Here is a 17,526-nt window from a genome sequence, read left to right as displayed (position 1 = left end):
TGTCTGTAATAATCCTACAAAGTCACATTTTATAAAGTTCTAGAGATCTCTAATTCAGAAGGTCATTATCCAAAGTCTGATTTACCTCAATCCTTGATTGGAAGGTTTTGCACTAGAAACAGTAAGAAACTCTTATTGGTTAATAATTTCTAGCAAGAGGCTGGTTGAACAGGGATGGGAAGGGGCCTAGAAAAAAATTAAGAGCTACTAAGAGAAAAATATAATCATTATACGTAACTTCCAGTATACAACTGAACATTGTAATTAGCCATTATTGTCTATACACACAAAGTAATGTCTCTGTCTCTAGGGTGAATCCCTTTGCATTAGATAACAGAGTAAAAATCCGTTCAATTTTATATATGAAGTAAGTATAATGAATGTATTAATGCACTGCCCTTCCTTGGTGCCACTTGGCCAATTAGCATTCCTAAAGCTGAGCTATTAGATCCTGGCAATTAATCAGCAGATTTTCCAGCTATTGCTCTGAGGTGATCTGGAAGCTAAATGAACACAAATGTCCACTGCTCTACAAGGTTCTGCCAATTAAAAGAGAAAAAGCAGATTCTCTTTCCTTTCCTTCATACAGAGAGTCTCAGCCCCCATTCCTGGAAAATTGAGAGGGCTCTGTTTTTACATTAGCTAAATGCCCATGGCAGGGTCTTGCATAAGGAAGTTGAAGCCCCCCTGAGTGCCCTCCTAGACCACAGTCTGAAGAAATGCTGGTCATACCATTTTGGACACTCTGAACGAAACAAATTACTGTCTTTCAGCTTTCTTGTAAACCAAAGAATTCATATAATTTCTTTCTAAAATATATTACTTGAAAAATGATGTACAAGTTTTATAGGGAAGTTATCAAGCAGGAAAGCTGCTTGTCTCCTACCCTTGCTGCAATTAGGGGCAAAAGTAGCATGACAGCAAAACTTCTCCTAATGGCCACATGCTATAACTTCAAGTATCTCCAAACTGGAGCATGACAAGGAGCAGTAATCAATAACAAAGACTATTAACTAAGGGTCTCTCTAGATATGCAGCTTTATAAAAAGTTGGGTTCCCACAGCCATACAGCAGCTTGGGTTCCCACAGCCATACAGCAGCTGTAGGGAATGACTATTAAAAAATAAAGGAGAACCCAAGCAGCCTCAGAATGCTGCCATGGGGGACGGAAGTGCTCCTCCCTCCCACCTCAAGCCGTTTTCCAAAATAGTGAGCAGGGAGTTGTCTCTGTTTTTGCTGTTCTGTGTCGAGTATTCTGTGCATGTGCTTTTTTGACACAGCGAAACAGCTTGGGAGAGAAGGTAGGAGCCCTTCCTTATCCCCATGGTGGTGTTCTTTCTGAGGCCGTTTGGGATCTCCTTTTTTTTTTAAAAAAAAAACCCAGCCATTCTCCACAGCTGCTTTAAAAACCTGCACCTTTAGAGAGATCATAAAACCACTCATAACTCCATCTTGCTTTTTCTTAGTAACTGTATCAAACTTGATAGGTCTGTTCACTGTGTAAAACTGCTGTGAAAAATTAGACTTGGGCCGTTTCCAGACGGCTGACCTGCACCCGGGACGTCACGCCATGTTTCGGATCGTGCCGGGGAAGACGCGAAAATATTTCACGTTTTCCCCGGTACGATCCGAAACGTGGCACGACGTCCCGGGTGCAGGTCAGCCGTCTGGAAATGGCCTTGGTCTTGAAGAATGAGCCTGTTGCCTAATTAGCAGGACAGCCTTTAAAAACGGTTTTAAAATGCTGCTGCTCTGTTTTACTTCGGTTTCAATTTCATTTAAAAATCGTAATTGTTACAAGTTAAACTTTTCAGTAAATTGTTCACATTTTTAGAATTCTTATCCAATATTGAAAATAAAAGAAATTAAATTTAAAATTGTAATGAGCAAACTATTTTAGAATGTTTTAGTAACTAGTGTATCAGACCTATTAATGATCAAATGTTTATTGCTGCAGTTCTAAAGAAGTTAATATCTTTAAGATGCTTGATTATTTCACAAAATGTAACCAAAATGTAATCAAATTTTTGCCAATCAATTGATTAAACCTTTTAGACAGGTTAGATGCCCAGCCCTACATTTGCTTCCCATTATTGCATGTTTCTCATCCTGGCCTTGCTGTAGCCTTTAGGTCACCCTGCTTTTGCTGGTTCGATCTTGGCGACCTGCCGTGTCGCACCCCACAATGCTTGAGGGTACTGACTAAGAAATAGCAAATGCTGTATCTTGGAACGATCTGGTTTTACTCATTTTGTATTGTATTTGATTATATTTTACTCATATTTATTGTATGTTTTTATCTTTTATTTTATTATGGATTTGACGTTGTGACCTGCCCTAAGCCCGCTTGTGGAGAGAGCGGGCTAAACGTCTAATAAATCAAATCAATCAATGTTGCCCTTAGTTATTTTGGGTCACAGTGGCACTAACAGCAGTCCTCAAGCAGGGGGAGAATGCTTACATGCTCTATCAATAAGGATGCTGTGGAAAGCATCTCCATTGTTCTTTGACATCATTGCTTCAGACTGAAGGAATCCAGGCAAGTAGTTCCAAGGTGCATAATATGAATTGCAAATCTCTCAAGAAAAGGATGGAGATGAAAGTATATTGTATAGGCTGAGGAAGTAAATAACCAAGATTGGAAAAGACTGCCAAGGGATGCAGCTCAAATGTAAGAGTGAAGAGTCTAGATCAGAGAATTGAGTTTTAACAAGATCACCACATATATTCAAAATTTGATATGATGGGTGGAACTGTCAAGCTTAGACATGGGAAAACAGCTTTTGATCATTATTGCCTGCACATTTTAATTCACATATTATCCTTCAGTTCACTACTACTGAAATTACATAAAAACAGTGCAGCTACAGACTCCCTTTCTAGTAACATTACTGCTCTATATCAGCGATAGTGGCTCAGGTGTCACCTGTGGCTCTTCAGAAGATCATTCCCCAATGTGGCACCTGCCCTGTTTTTCATGAAAGCAGGTAAGGCTAGAGGGGTTTGTGGTACACAGAGTTAGTACACAGAGAGGTTCTAACCACCCTGTCTCTTGCCACAGTAGAATTCATCTTGAACTTCCTCTCACTCCATCTACATAAGGTTTAACAGTGATGGAGAGAGACAATCCTAGATGCTCAAAGGTACTCTGGGATTTTAAAAAGTTATAGTTATCCATTTAATACTACTTATATTTTACTGTTTATGAGTTTGAATGATGGCACATAGGATATACTGTAGAAGTGGCTCCTTCAGTGGATAGGTAATTGCAAATGTGACTCTCCACAAGCCATGGAATAAGTATCACTGTGCTACAAACTGAGCTGCACCACAGGCACAATCCCAGATTACTCCTACTGAAATATTGGGACTTGAAAGTGCTTAACTTTGGCTGAACTTGTATTAGGACTGGAGCCTTTGCACAAGAGATAGACAAGCAGGCAAGTTATTGTGCACACATCAAAACAATAAATGCCCTCACACTTTATTTTCTGTCCTTACAGCCACCTTTCTCACTGGTATTCAAAGAGGATTACACAGTATTAGTCAATATAATCGATATGAGACACCTAATAATCAATCATTCAGATTTCTGTAATCCTAGTATATTGATTATTTTACCTTTTAAAATAATCAATATACTGGAATTACAGAAATCTGAATAAGCACAGCAGAGTGCAAATACAGTGCAGGAAATGGTATTATGTCAGTAGAAAACCATGCTGTGACAACAGAGTAACTTGGCATACTGATGAGTGGCTTTATGATATTCATGAGATGGATCTCTAGGTAAGAAATCATCTAAATAAACTACACAAGTTTACCTTTGCCAACTGAAGTCTGTCTGTAATCCTGACTTTCATAAGGGGAGAATCTTGTGACTTAAATCAGACAGCTCTAGACTTTATATATGTGCTTGTTCTTCTAAACAATGCAATTGTAGCTTTAAAGAATGCTAGCATGTAGTCAAACTGAAGGGCATTTGTGAGGGGAGACTGATGAATACAGGAGGGGTTAGCAAACCTTCAGGTCTATCCATTTTTCCTCATAAATGCCATTCCACACCCAAACACTCCTGTCATCTTGGCAAACAAGACTTGAGAATAAGGTCTAGTTCTATGCTTATACATCTATTCAACTAACATAAGTCTCACCCTCAATGAGAAAGGCAGACGACAGATGAATATGATAACGATGGGGGTGATGGTGATGATAGTTTGCTAGCCTATATGATTAACATCAAAGAGAGGTGAGGAATATCACAATGGCTATCATTTAGATTCCCATCATGTAAACTCACCCTAAACCTAATGTTTCCCTCTACTTTATTGTGTTTGACTAACCATGCTTGTTACATAGAAACAGAAATCAATCTAGTAAAAATATAGAAACCAAAGAGCTGACCTAGATCTACATCCAAGTTTATTTAACAACTTTATGAGACCAAAATATATTTCAGAGCATTGGGTTTATGATGTGCACAAACATCTCTCTTGGTACTCCTGGCTTCATGAACAATTCAATTGGCAAGATGGGGACTAGCCAAAGATGATCCGTCACCTCTGAAATTCAAACATCCAAACATTCAAATTTAACAAATTGTTTCTGCGTCAGATCAGTCAGGAAATTCACCGCAGTGCTTCCAAACATAACTGATGAACAAACTATCCTGTTGTTAAAATGCCTTGCACTGTTGTCCTACATTTCAAAGCAAACAATGTTCCTGTGAAGCAGCTGATTTAATTCCTACCTGAGATGCACTCTAAACAGGATCTCCTCTGTTTCCTGTGTTACTATTTTGATAGAAACCACTCAAAAAGCTTCTAGATTAAAGCTGAGTTCTCTGGGAATACTGGATAATGTGGTCTACACAGTCTAGAATAGACTGATTTGAAGGAAGGACCTATACGAATAATGGTTTCAGTTTTATCTGTTGTCGTATGGCAACCATGCTCATTGCTGAATCACACAGTATCATCAATGCACAAGTACACAGGAAGCTCTACAGGAAGACCACAACGAGTGTGAGTGTCTAAAACTGGCTGTATACAGAGAAGGGACAAGCCCAGGCTCTGCACATGATATATATTTATTGCTAGAAAGGGATATGAGAGTCGTAAATGAAACTATCTGCTTCAAACAAAAATTCCTAAAATTATTCTATAACTGTTTCAAGCAAATTGCTTTAAGAGGCTGTTCCAGCTGGCTAATTATTCTAAACTATAGAGACAGGACAGCTATGAATGGCAGTACTCATCATAAACAGGGTAAAGCTATTGCCAGCATCTAAGTTTCCTAAATGTGTCACAGTCTGCAACCATTGTATGTACCCATATGTTCTAGATAATGCAGGCATTTCTTCAACAAACCTAAGCCCAATACCACAGTCAGAGCTTATGTTCCTCCTGTGTCAGAATGAGCTATCCACGTAGTTGCTCTTGTCGCTATTCTATGAGCAGAATTCTTATAGCAGTTGAAGATCCTTTTCTCCCTGGATCAATCTCAGAGATGGTTTTTCATTGCATGAACAAGCAACACACAGCAATCAGTCTCTCAGGCTACTGTTAGTTTTTCTTTAATTATTTTGTCATTTTGATGTCTTCAGAAGTTTTTAAAAATATCTGCCTGGTGTTTAAATGCAACCTATAATTTTAGAGGAAAAGATATTAGTCTTCAGAGAAATGAGTAAATAATGTTTTGCTCGCACGTTTGATGCCAGACCAGACAGGAATTTTATCACGAACAACGTGGTACATTTCTTAGGGTAACTTGGCCTTTGTAATAAACAATTACTTGTTGTTCAAACAGTGTATTTCTCTACAGGGTCAGCTCTGGGTACTTTGTTACCCCAGCAAGGTAGAGTTTTGTTGTCTTCCCCACCCCCCAAAATTACTCAATTGAAGAGCAGGAGTTCAAGGAAAACCACTTTCACTTTCCTGGGATATCGTTTTCTTTTATTCTTGATTTCTTTAATATTAAAGATACACTATTTATTAATTAATTGAAAGGTATCGTAGCAATCATGGTTTACTGAGGATGTCAGTGATCCCATATAATTGGTCCAGATTCATTTAGGAACCAACTATGTGTGTTAATGCTATTTTCTTAGGCATTTTTTCTAAGCTTTTCCCCCTCAGCTAATAAGTCTGGGGGCTTCTCTAGCTTGAGATGCTGCCAGATGTTTCATAGGTGTAAGTAGGACATAAATGAAATTTATTGTTCTTTAACATATAGATATGTAACAAGTTAACAAGTTGTTCTGACATCACTATAAAAGTCATCTGATAAAGAGGATTTTCCTTATATTATTCTAATACAGTATGTATCATGAAATTATTGGATTAAACTTGTACATTGTATCTCATTCTTATAAAGGTGATGATATATAGCTTATAGAATCAATTATAAAACTCAGCTATATGTATCTCTCTCTATAATTTTTACAGTAATGTTTCAGCATCTGTGTTTTTTATTCTGAATGCTGCTGTTCATTTCTCGACATAATTTTAATTTGCATTAACACTTAAGCTTCTTGAAGAAAATACTTTTGTGGGGGCAGATGATGCAGCAAGTTCATTAACAAGGATTTATTCATTTGTATGCTTCACTGATGTGACTAGCCATTATATGGGGGAAGGGGTCCCCATAATCTGGAAAGGTTCAAATTAGTGGGACATGTAACTGCACTGGCCTGCAGGTTCCCAGTACTGGGACCAGAAGGCAGACTGGGTCTGATGCACAGTCCAAGGCTGGGACTCCAGGGGCTAGGCAAGGCATGGTCGTTCAGTCCAAGGTTGAGGTTCCAGCAATCAGATTAGGCAAAGTCAGGCAGTCAAAGGTCTGAGTTGCAGCAAGGTCCGGCATTCCAGGTTCTGGCGGTCAGGTTAGGCAGAGTTAGGCATTCTGAGATCAGGCTTTCAGGAAACAGGCAAGGCAAGTCAGAGTGAATGGCTTCACAACGATTGTACGTGTTGCATCCATGCCCAGTAGCCTCTCTTGACTGGTTTCATAGCCCCTGGACTAAGGGCCATGTATGCAGCCCATTGCCTGGGAAAGGATCCTGCAACTACTCCATTTCATCATCAGAGAGTTGCTGGTGTTGGCCCAGGTGGTGTGCACTTTGCATCCTTTGCTTGCAGTTCAGTTCTCAGCTTCCGTCTATGGCGCTCTAAGGGTGGAGGTGAGGCTGGAGGGCTGGGGCCAGCTAACTGCGTTTCACCTGCTGGAGCAGAGCTAGAGGCTGTTGGCTCTGTTCCAGCTGTTGGTTGTGCCTGTTGATCAGTAGGCATCCCCTGCTGTTCAGCTTCTGTTAGCTCCCCTTCTCCTACGGAGTCCTTAACTTCTGGTAGTTCAAGGCTGGCTGCACAGGGCTCTTCTTCCCCTGAGGAGTCCTCATTATCGCTAAGCCCTAGCTGACTCATTACACCATCCCCCTCCCAGGGCCCCCCTTCCCTTGGTGGGGATGGAAGAGACTTTTGGGGATACACCCGATGAAACTGCTGTATTAGAGCCAGTGCGTGGACTTGGTTTGCTGGCTCCCAGGTCTGATCTTCAGGCCCATAACCTTTCCAATACACAAGGCACTACAGCTGCCCATATTGCCTTCAGGAGTCTAGGATCTGGGCTACCTCATATTCCTCCTGCTCATCCACCAAATATGCAGTGGAGCTGGGACTGGAAGCCAGAGAGGATCTGCTCTGTGGCAGGGACCAGGAGAGAATGGTGTAATATGGGATGGATCTGGAGGGTGGCCGGGGGGCCCAGCCAATAAGCTAAAGGGTTGACTCGGCCCATGATAGGGAAAGGTCTAATGAACTGGGCATCCAATTTCTTGGAAGGGCATTGGCTCTGGAAATACCGCACAGAGAGCCAGACATTGAGTTCTTTACCAGGTTGCCATTTCCAGTCTGTGTTTGCCTTTTAGGCCTGCTGGGTCAGCTGTAATTGCTCCCAGAAAACAGCGTGGAGCACCTGCAGCTCCCCCACAAAGTCATTGACAGATAGGACAGCTGACTCTGGCATGACCCTAGGCAGAAACCGGGGGTGAAATATGTAGTTGGCCAAAAAAGGTGTTTCATGAGTGGAAGCATGCAGTGAGTTCTTGCAGGCAAACTCAGTTAAGGGCAATACGGCCGACCAGTCGTCCTGCTGGTGGTTCACATATTACCTGAGGTATTGCTCCAAGGTGGCATTGGTTCTCTCCATCTGCCTGTCCAATTGGTGGCGGTGAGTGGATGACAGATGAACCTGAGACCCCAGTAGGGAGTGCAAAACTCGCCAGAAGTGCGACGTAAACTGTATCCCTCTATCTGAGATCAGTTGGTCTGGCAAGCCATGGAGACGAAAGATATTCTGCAAGTACAGCTGGGTGGTAGTGCAAGCTGAGGGAAGGCCGGAGCAAGGGATAAAATGGGCCATTTTAGTGAAAAATTACAGTTTCTAGGATGCTTGTGTTCCCCTTGGAATTGGGTAGGTTTGTAATAAGGTCCAGGGACACAGCTCACTAGGGTCCTGAGGGAGTCGGCAGGGGGTGTAGTAGGCCTACCAGTTTTCAGGTTGGTCTTTGGCCCATCGGCAGGCCACGTCCGCCTGTATCCAAGGCCACCAGAATTCCCAAGTAAGCAGGTGGAGTGTTTTCTATTGTTCAAACTGGCCTGATGGCTTGGTATCATGGGCAAGGTGCAGGATCTCCACACACAGGGGCCCTGCAGCACATAGAGCCACCCTTGGTGAATGAGCACCCCCTGTTGATCAGCATAGTCTGGTGGAGATGGTTGCTTGGCATCTCGACTACTTGTAAGCTTCTCCCGAGCCCACAGGTCATTCTGTTGTTCCTGTATCTGCTTGCTGAGTGGAGAAACTGGAGGCAAGGCAGCAAAGATGTTGGGTGGCAAGATTGTGGCCAAAGGTTGATCCTGGGTCAGGAGTGTGGAGTATTCAGGTCTTCCAGAGGGGACATCTGCCCTCTTGTTCTGGGTGCTTGGGATATAGGTCACTGTAAAATGGAATCTGGAGAAGAGTGACTGCTGTATCTGCCATTGGTTCAGTTGGCATGCAGTTTGCAGATGTTCTAGGTTGTGATGGTTCATTTGCACATACACAGGATGATGAGCCCCTTCCTGGTGATGGTGCCAGACTTCAAAGGCAGCCTTGATTGCTAAGAGCTCCCATTCCCAGGTTGTATAGTTTTGTTCAGAGGGAGTAAGCTGCCGCAAATAACAGGTGCAGGGTTGTAGCAGTTCAGGAGCCATTTCCCATTGTGACAACACAGCTCCAATTGTAGCGCAAGAGGCATCCATTTCCACAACGAATGGCAGACTGGGATCTGGGTAGTGCAGTATGGGCTTGGTGGCCTTCAGTTCCTAGAAGACCTGCTGGGCAGCTGGAGTTTACTGAAATGGTTCCCAAGGCTGGAGCAACCGGGTCAGTGGCATGGCCATGGAGGCAAAGTCTGCAATGAATTGTGTGTAATAATTAGCAAAGCCTAGAAACTGTTGCACGTCCTTTCAGTGGCGAGGGGCCTGCCAGGAGAGTACTGCCTCTACCATAGAGGGTCTATCATAGTCCCCTGCAGCAAGATCTGATGTCCCAGGAATTCCACTGAGGAGAGGTGGAAGGCACATTTCTCTTTTGCGTAGAGGCCATGTTGCCACAGGTGCTGTAACACCATCTGGACATGTTCAGGATATTTTATGGGGACCTAGGAGTAGATAAGGATATCGTCGAGATATGATAATGAACCTGTCTAGGAGGTCTTGGAAAATATTGTTCATGAACCTCTGAAAGATTGCAGGGGCATTACACAAGCCAAAGGGCATGACCAGGTATTCAAATTGTCCTTACCGAGTGCAGAATGTGGTTTTTCACTCGTCTCCAGCACGGATACGAACAAAGTTGTAGGCCCTGTAGAGATCCAGTTTCATATATATCCTGGCCTCCTTTAACTGTTCCAGTAGAGTCTCAGTGAGAAAGGTAGATGTGACAGACTGCACTTTTTAAAAGCTTAGAAGTGCTGTACAAACAGCTGAAGGACTGTGAAGGGTTAATTCTTCACAGAAACAGAGAGCCTTGAGAGATGACTACTCCAAGGAATCTGATAGGGTAGCAGAAGCTGAACAGAGAAAGAATTCTGAACTGGATGCTGGAGAGAAGGGAGTCTGATTTCAGCCCTAGCTGAGAGGAGTCAAGTACTGACAGGTTCAAGGTTCAGCCCTCACAGAGAACAGTTTCAGACAGGAGAACGGGTGGAAAATTGTTAAAGAAGTTTGGGAAATAGGAGCAGACTCCCATTTAGGCCAAAGAAAGGGGATAAATCTTCTAGTGAGAGAAGAATTTCCCTACCTAGTCAAACAGGGAGTTAGCTGTGAAGAGCTCTCTGATCTGGTGTGGTTAGAAACTACCTTTGGAGACCTTAAGAGTCAGTTAAAAATGGAAGACGTACTGGTGTTTCAAGAGAAGGGGTTTGGGCACTGGAAAGAGGGTACTGGCCTTCTGGAAACCAAAAAGAGTAAGAGAATACTAAAAGAAAGTGTACTAGAGTGTTTGGGAGAACACTGGAACAAAAGACTCTCAACATAAAGATTTAAGTAACAGAAGATCTTAAGAAACTCATTAGTCTGAAACATAACACCTTAAATCTGTGCATGTACTGATTTTACCTCAGAGTTATCTATACTGAGTTACCTCAGAAATTTTAACCCAATTTCACCTGGCCTTTCCTGTCTATGTTAACTAAAATATTTTGTTATTTTTGAATTTTAGAATGCCTCTAGTGCCATTAAAGTTAAGTCAAAATGGGTGGGGGGAGGTATCATAGAAGACTGTAAATAAATAAATACATAAATAAAATGTTTCAACTACATGAAAACTAACTGATTACTTTGATATAAACATAGTTAAGAGACAAGGAAATGAGGCAAGACCAAGGGAAATACAGCCTTGAGTTTCAATTATCTTAACAAGTGGCGCACAGTGATTTTTTTCCTCACTCATGGGTCTGCAAATATCAGATGGATATTGTTTTAAAATGTATACACCAAGACACGCCCCCCCCCAAATCTTTTTAAAAATTGCACAGGGCAGATTAGAAACAACTCTTCTGCACAGCTGTAAGTTGCCCAGAGTGCAGTCTGACTGACTACAAGATGAGCCCTGCAAGTGTGAAAAGCTGTTAAAAGCCTTATTTAATATTCCAGATTTCTACTCAAATGATCCTTGAAGGAGTCTTGCATAATTTCTGCTACTGTATTTATCCAAGTGTAAATTCCTAAGCTAAATCAGGAACAGCACGCAATAAAAGAAACGTGCCACTGCAACAATAAAAAGGTGTTCATGGGACCTGTTGCAAATGACAAAACCAGAACAGAAATTTGTTCAAATGTAGCATTTCCTCTGCTCTCCTTCTAGTGCTAGCTGTATACAGCTACACTGACGATATAAATCAGAAAATGAGGAATTAAGAGAAGAATCTATAAAACTATATTTACAAGTATTTAAAGGGCAATGGCTGTGCTGAAATTGTCTCATAGATTACTTAGCCTGTGCCCATGGCAGCAGGAAGTACAGTTAAGAACATCCTGTTGAAGTCACTTCATGATTTTTCAGGTAAGTCATTATCTGGATGCATGTCAAGGCATTCATAAGCCTATCTGATAGGCATTATATACAGTGCTAATGCAAACCTATACAACCACAGGATTTTCCTTGGAAATAGGTTAGAGCAAATTGCGAGTTCACTGGTTTCCAGAGACAGGTTTACATTCAATGGCAGCACAAGGCTCAAAAGACCAATAGAAGCTAAGTGCCAGCTTCGACAAATATTTCAAGCATAGTTCAGAGCCAAAAAAGCAGAGAGCAAATGGGAATGGATTTTTTCAGATACTGTAACTGCTGAGCACTTCCCATTGAAGTACTCAGTTGCTGGACTGGCGCATCACTGATTTGCCTTAAGGAGACAGTTCTACTTTTCTAGCTTTGACACAATAATGAGAAGCATACAAAATATAATTTGTCCAATACTGCTTTCTTAGCAGCTGATATTCAGAATTTGTACCCATATAATTAGTGCTGATTAACTACATCAGAACTTATAACATTAGAAAGCTAATTTCAGTGAAGGAATTATGCAATATTGCACAATGCTGCAAAGTAGCATATTTGGAGATCTCAATGCAAGTTGAAATTATTGGGGAGGGATAGATTTTAATCAAAAAATAGTTATTTTGGAGGCAAGTTGCTTTTACGATAGTATTTAAAGGTTACTGTCTTCAAGACAATATATACATCTATATTTGATATTAAATCTCTGATGCCACATTGTTTAATCCATCAATACCATCCAACATCTCAGCAGACTCTTAAACTGAACTGTACACTTTAGAAACTGAATAGGAAAAACAAAAATACCTTGTTATTATGAGAGTAAATTGATTACGAAGTTCTTTTCCTGTTTTCCAGGTTGCCCTGGAGTTTATATTAAGAAGATTCAGAGACACGGATGCTAAAGTGAAACTGTTTTTAAGATGACCTTACTTCTATTTATCCCATATTAAGTGAATGTGGCCTTCAGACTGCGTCGGCATCATTTACACTTTTACGTATCACAGAAAAGGTTCTTAATAACACTAGGTCCAGCTTTTTATTTCTTTGATCATGTTCTTGCTCAATGGCAGTCACTATTTTGCAGTACAGAGTATCATAATTTACAACACAATTTTAGAAACTAAGGCCAGCTCTTGCATCCTGAGATGACCTCATGTAGACTGCCAAGCCACCATCAATCCTATGGCCAAGCCACACACTGCAGGAAGCATGCTGATACCGCCACAGAGATTACGCAAATAACTATTATGATTTCCATGAGGGCTCTTCTTGAATACGCTCTTGCATATAAACTGTGCATCAGCACTAGCGCACTTCATGTGAAGATCTGAGAACAGCCCCACATATTTCCAGTCCATTTACGTAAGAATCACTGAGACCCTACATATTTTTTTAATAAGCATTCATCAACACTTTAAAGTCAGTCCATGTGGCACCTCCAGCATGTTCTGGCATTCATTTGTTGGCATTCACCCAAGCTACACCACCTGAACAGTGTCTGACAGTTTTAATTTAGTTGACAGCAAGTGTATTTACAATTATTTCAAGCTGATAAATGTACCTTGTTTAATAACAATTTAACACTTTAACACCATATTCTTTACACAGTCTGTAACAAAGCAAGTTACTGATGTCTTTAATCAAGAACATACTGAAGTGTGGAACAATGTCTTTAGAGGGCTCCCTTCATATTAATGAATTAGCGTGAAAATACATAACTGGCATATAACACTAATGCTATTAATACAAAATATTTTAAGTCACACAAAATTCCGGTGAGAAAATTTGGATAATAATATTGTGTTTTAAAATGGCATACCTAGAATAATTATAAATAAATTAAGGTCAATTAAGTTCAAACTCCCTCCCCCAACACTTTTCCTGCATCTGGTTTATCTTTGTATCTGCTCAAGTTATCAATGAATAGCCTAAACCTGACACAAAGCTAGAAACCTCAAATACCTTTTAACTTAAACATAAAAGAGTTATGTTTCTCAAAAATAACCTTTTTCAACAGACATGTTCAAGCAGTTGCCCTTTTATTTCCTATAGAAAAGGGTATTTTTGAGAAGGGGATACTGCAAAATAAATCCATCTATCCAGGACTGTCTCATTCCAAACAACTGTACATTAACAATATATCACTGCAGTCCAAAGACCACAGAAACTGGTTCCATGCCATTTGACAAGACCTGGCATAATGCATCATATATCCAACACTGAATTTCCCCCAGAATGTGGGTCAAAATATCTGCACAATGAGGCCACATAAAGCTGGGGAACCCACATGTTTGCAGGGGGGAAACTGGGGGGAAAGGGGGCATTTTCTTTTCTTTTTTTTTTAAAGGTTAAAAAAAGAGGAGCTTGTGCACAGACATCAGAAGGAACTCAAAATGCTACAGCAATCCCAAAATGGCATCCAACACTGCTTCACCCTTCCAGGAGATAAGGGGAACAGAAGAAGAGGATGGGAGGAGGGAAAAGGATATGGGTTAGGTAGGAGAGAGAAAACATGAGAAGGAGGGAATGAGCAACCAGAAGGAAAGCAGCAACTGAGATAGGGAACACAAAAGTTGGAAATGACACAGCTAAAAGGAGACTGTGGGGGCTGGAAGGGGGAGGGAAGAAGATACAGGAAGGAAAGCAGAGACAGCCAAGGGAGGGAAACCAGTAGGCTATGGAAATAAGATTTCTCCCCCAGCTATGCTCATGAGTTTCCTAGTTGTGGAGATTCAATGCTCTCTAAAGTAATAAAGCTGTGACTGAGATGTTCCAGATTATGCTGCAGATGGGGGCTTACATGCCTGAATGTTCTTCTACATGAAAAGATTCCCTGCACATTGGCATGCCAGAGAAAGGATAGCCTAGAACATTTCTCTCTCAAAGCCATTGTTCTATATGAAGGAGCTTCTATCTGTAATCTGAAATTGTGACCTCTCTGCAACACAAGCATGTTCTACTCTCAGTACTGCCAGTGCTGAATTTGAAGCCTTCAAATGCAGTTTCCATGATTATAGATAGAGGGAAAGTTCTAAAGAAAGCTCACCTTATTATGTTCGCACATGTATGGAATTCTGAGTGTATCCATAGCTCTGATCATAGATTGCATTGCTGTGAATATATTTTGGTACACCAGCTTTGTGAACCCTCTTTTGTCTTCATCAGAGTATCCTGATCCATGGATGATTCTCATCTGTTTAATAAATGTGCTTTTACCACTCTCTCCTGTACCTGCAAAACATTAAAAACACAAATGTATCATTAGACCACTATATTCACAGCAAATGTACCTCTTCCACATGTTCACTTAAACTTTGTTTTTATAGTTATACTGGATTTAAGTATTAATCCAGATCTAATAATGATTTGATATTATGTTCTTACCCCTATCTTTTTACATGGGTGAGATCTCAAGTGAGCCAAGAGAGCCACAGTGCATAGTATCAGTGGCTAGAGAAACAGCTCATAATGAACATCCTGCTAATCCACTCTAGGTAAGTTTACATGTGATGCCTACAAATTGCCTTTGAGCAGAGGCAAACAAATTAGCTTGCTTCAGAACTCTGCACATAGCGCATAGTGTATGTGATGAGAAAGATAGAAAATATATTTAGTCACATAAATTATTTTTCTGTGATTTTTTTTCCTTCTTCCACATGAGGCAAAGAGAAAAAACTCAGCAACCTGAAACCTGGTGTTCCATTTTGGATGCTAATCCTCTACACTGTTTCTATGCCAATCTAAATCTTCCTAAATCAGAGCACATTTCTTTAAAATCTGAGCATTTCATTTTCTTCCTGACCTATGGTGCTGTTGCTCTGTTATCTAAACAGCCCTTAAGAATACAGTCAGATTTGAGCTCCAATGGCTCACCCAACAGGCTGAACCACACAAGGGCCATTTCCACACATGTTGAATAATGCACTTTCAATGCACTTTCGCAATCCTTTTGAAGTGGATTTTTTGTTCCACACCTGGAAAATCAGTTTCAAATGTTCACTAAAGAGTATTGAAAGTGGATTATCCAACGTGTGTGGAAGCAGCCAAGGTATCATATTAGTTCAATGTTACATGTAATTCCAGGCTATTGGCAGCCATTGATTGGATCCACAAGGAAGATCACTACACTGCTGCTCACAAATCTGAGTTTCCCACTATCAGAAATGAATCAGAAATGAAGCCAGGTGATATCATAACCTTGCTTATGTGGAGTAAAGAAAGCTGCACAACTGAAGAACAGATAATGTCTTTTGGGTACCTTCCCACTGCCATCTTATTTCTTCCCAAAGACTTTTTACATTACAGGGAATGTATGTGGTAATAAAGATAAGTAATTGGAAATGGGATGAGATCAGTTTATTGAGAAAGCAATTTCAGTATGATAGATAAACAGAAAAGTATTTCAGTATATACATAGTTCTAGCCCCAGAATGGAATAATTACACAATACTGGCAAATAAATTTGACTACGCAGTTAGCTATCTAATATGCTGGTATGTGTCTCTGGAAGGAAAGGTATCACATGAACCAAAAAGACGTTCTTGCAATCTGTATCATAGCTTGTCATTCCACAGAAGCAGCCATGATGACCACATTGTTTTGAGTTTGCTTCCCATGGCAGAGTGTGGTTTCAAGAGCCCATCTCATCATGTTCTAGTCTAGAGCCTGAATTAATTCAGCATACCTTCAATCCAACATGTGACAAGAGGACCTTTATTTCATCTGTTTTTAGGCTGTAAAATACTATTTCCTCATAGATTCGCCATAAATGGCCAATGTTGTAGGATGATACCAAATATGTGAATATCAAGAAATAGACATCCTTTCCTGCCTCCCTTTATTTCCGTCCAAGGGAAAGGGAATGATGAAAAGTTTTTTTTTTAAATGAGAAAAAATTTTCCTTTCTAGAAATGTAGATTAAGTTTTTGCTTGCATAGGAATGTTGAACCAGGTGCATACAACATTAGTTCTGTGACCTAGCCAGATGTAATACTGACAGTGAAGTTTCACTCTTATCCCAAAATCTGTTTTTAAACTTTAGAGGGGAAAAAACAGGTCTTTCTAAAAACAGTTTTTCAACTTTCCAACTTCTTCCATAAGATACAGAAATTGACCACTCCGATAGCCATGTGTAGGATTGTCAGGTGGTTTAAGAAATACTGGACACACTTGATAAAAAATTTACCGTCTGTTAAGTTTATTGGCTACAATCTACATTACATCTTATATTTTGCAAAGTTCAAGTGAAAGTGTGGGCCGCATGCACCTGGGGCTTGCAGAACTAAGGGAAGAGGGTTGCCAAAGAAGTCTGAGAAGCAGAGTTCTTCTTGCTGTCAGGGAAACGAGACATTGGCTAATACATTCAGGAGAATGAGGTGGCAGAATGCGGAAAGGGCAGAATGGATTAAGCCACACCTGCTTGCAGATGGATTTGTTTTGAATGCTCCTTCACTTCAAAAACTTCAAGCAATCAGAAAATTAGCACAGCAAGGAGAACATTTCTAGCCTTTTGCTGTGCCTATTTTCTATTTGCAAGGAAAATTTCTATTTTATCAGTTTTCTATTTGCAGGGAAATTTTTTTTTTTAGTGAAACAGCATTCAAAATTGTAATCACTATATCAGACCTAGAGTCTGAGTGGTGCAGTCTATTCTATCTCCTCAGTTATTTATTTTTCCTCATTTTTATAATCCACCTTTCTCTCCAATAGGGACCCAAAGAGCTTGCATCATTCTCATTTCCTCCATTTTATCCATTTTAGTCTGACACTAGCCACTATTTCATACTGGATCCATACTTATAAGAACCCAAGAGTAGCCATACTGGATCTGACCAATCGTCCATCCACTCAGCATCCTTTTCCCAGCATCCATCTACTCCAGTATTCTGTTTCCAACAGTGGCCAGTCACAGATCCCCCCACATAC

General features: G+C 40.6%; 1 protein-coding gene across 1 annotated transcript in view; it reads right to left on the bottom strand.

Moving 5' to 3' along the window:
• The window catches only part of LOC129334311 (guanine nucleotide-binding protein G(q) subunit alpha), a 145,150-nt gene that overhangs the window by 80,571 nt on the left and 47,053 nt on the right, over nucleotides 1-17,526 (bottom strand). Inside the window, exon 2 of the mRNA XM_054986307.1 lies at nucleotides 14,648-14,832. Within this exon, the coding sequence (XP_054842282.1) occupies nucleotides 14,648-14,832 (185 nt within the window). The remainder of the gene's footprint in view (nucleotides 1-14,647; nucleotides 14,833-17,526) is intronic.

This window comes from Eublepharis macularius, chromosome 8 (genome assembly GCF_028583425.1).
Source record: "Eublepharis macularius isolate TG4126 chromosome 8, MPM_Emac_v1.0, whole genome shotgun sequence".
Taxonomy (NCBI): domain Eukaryota; kingdom Metazoa; phylum Chordata; class Lepidosauria; order Squamata; family Eublepharidae; genus Eublepharis; species Eublepharis macularius.
Note: the sequence above shows the minus strand (reverse complement) of the source record. Positions and strands in the feature narration are given on the sequence as shown.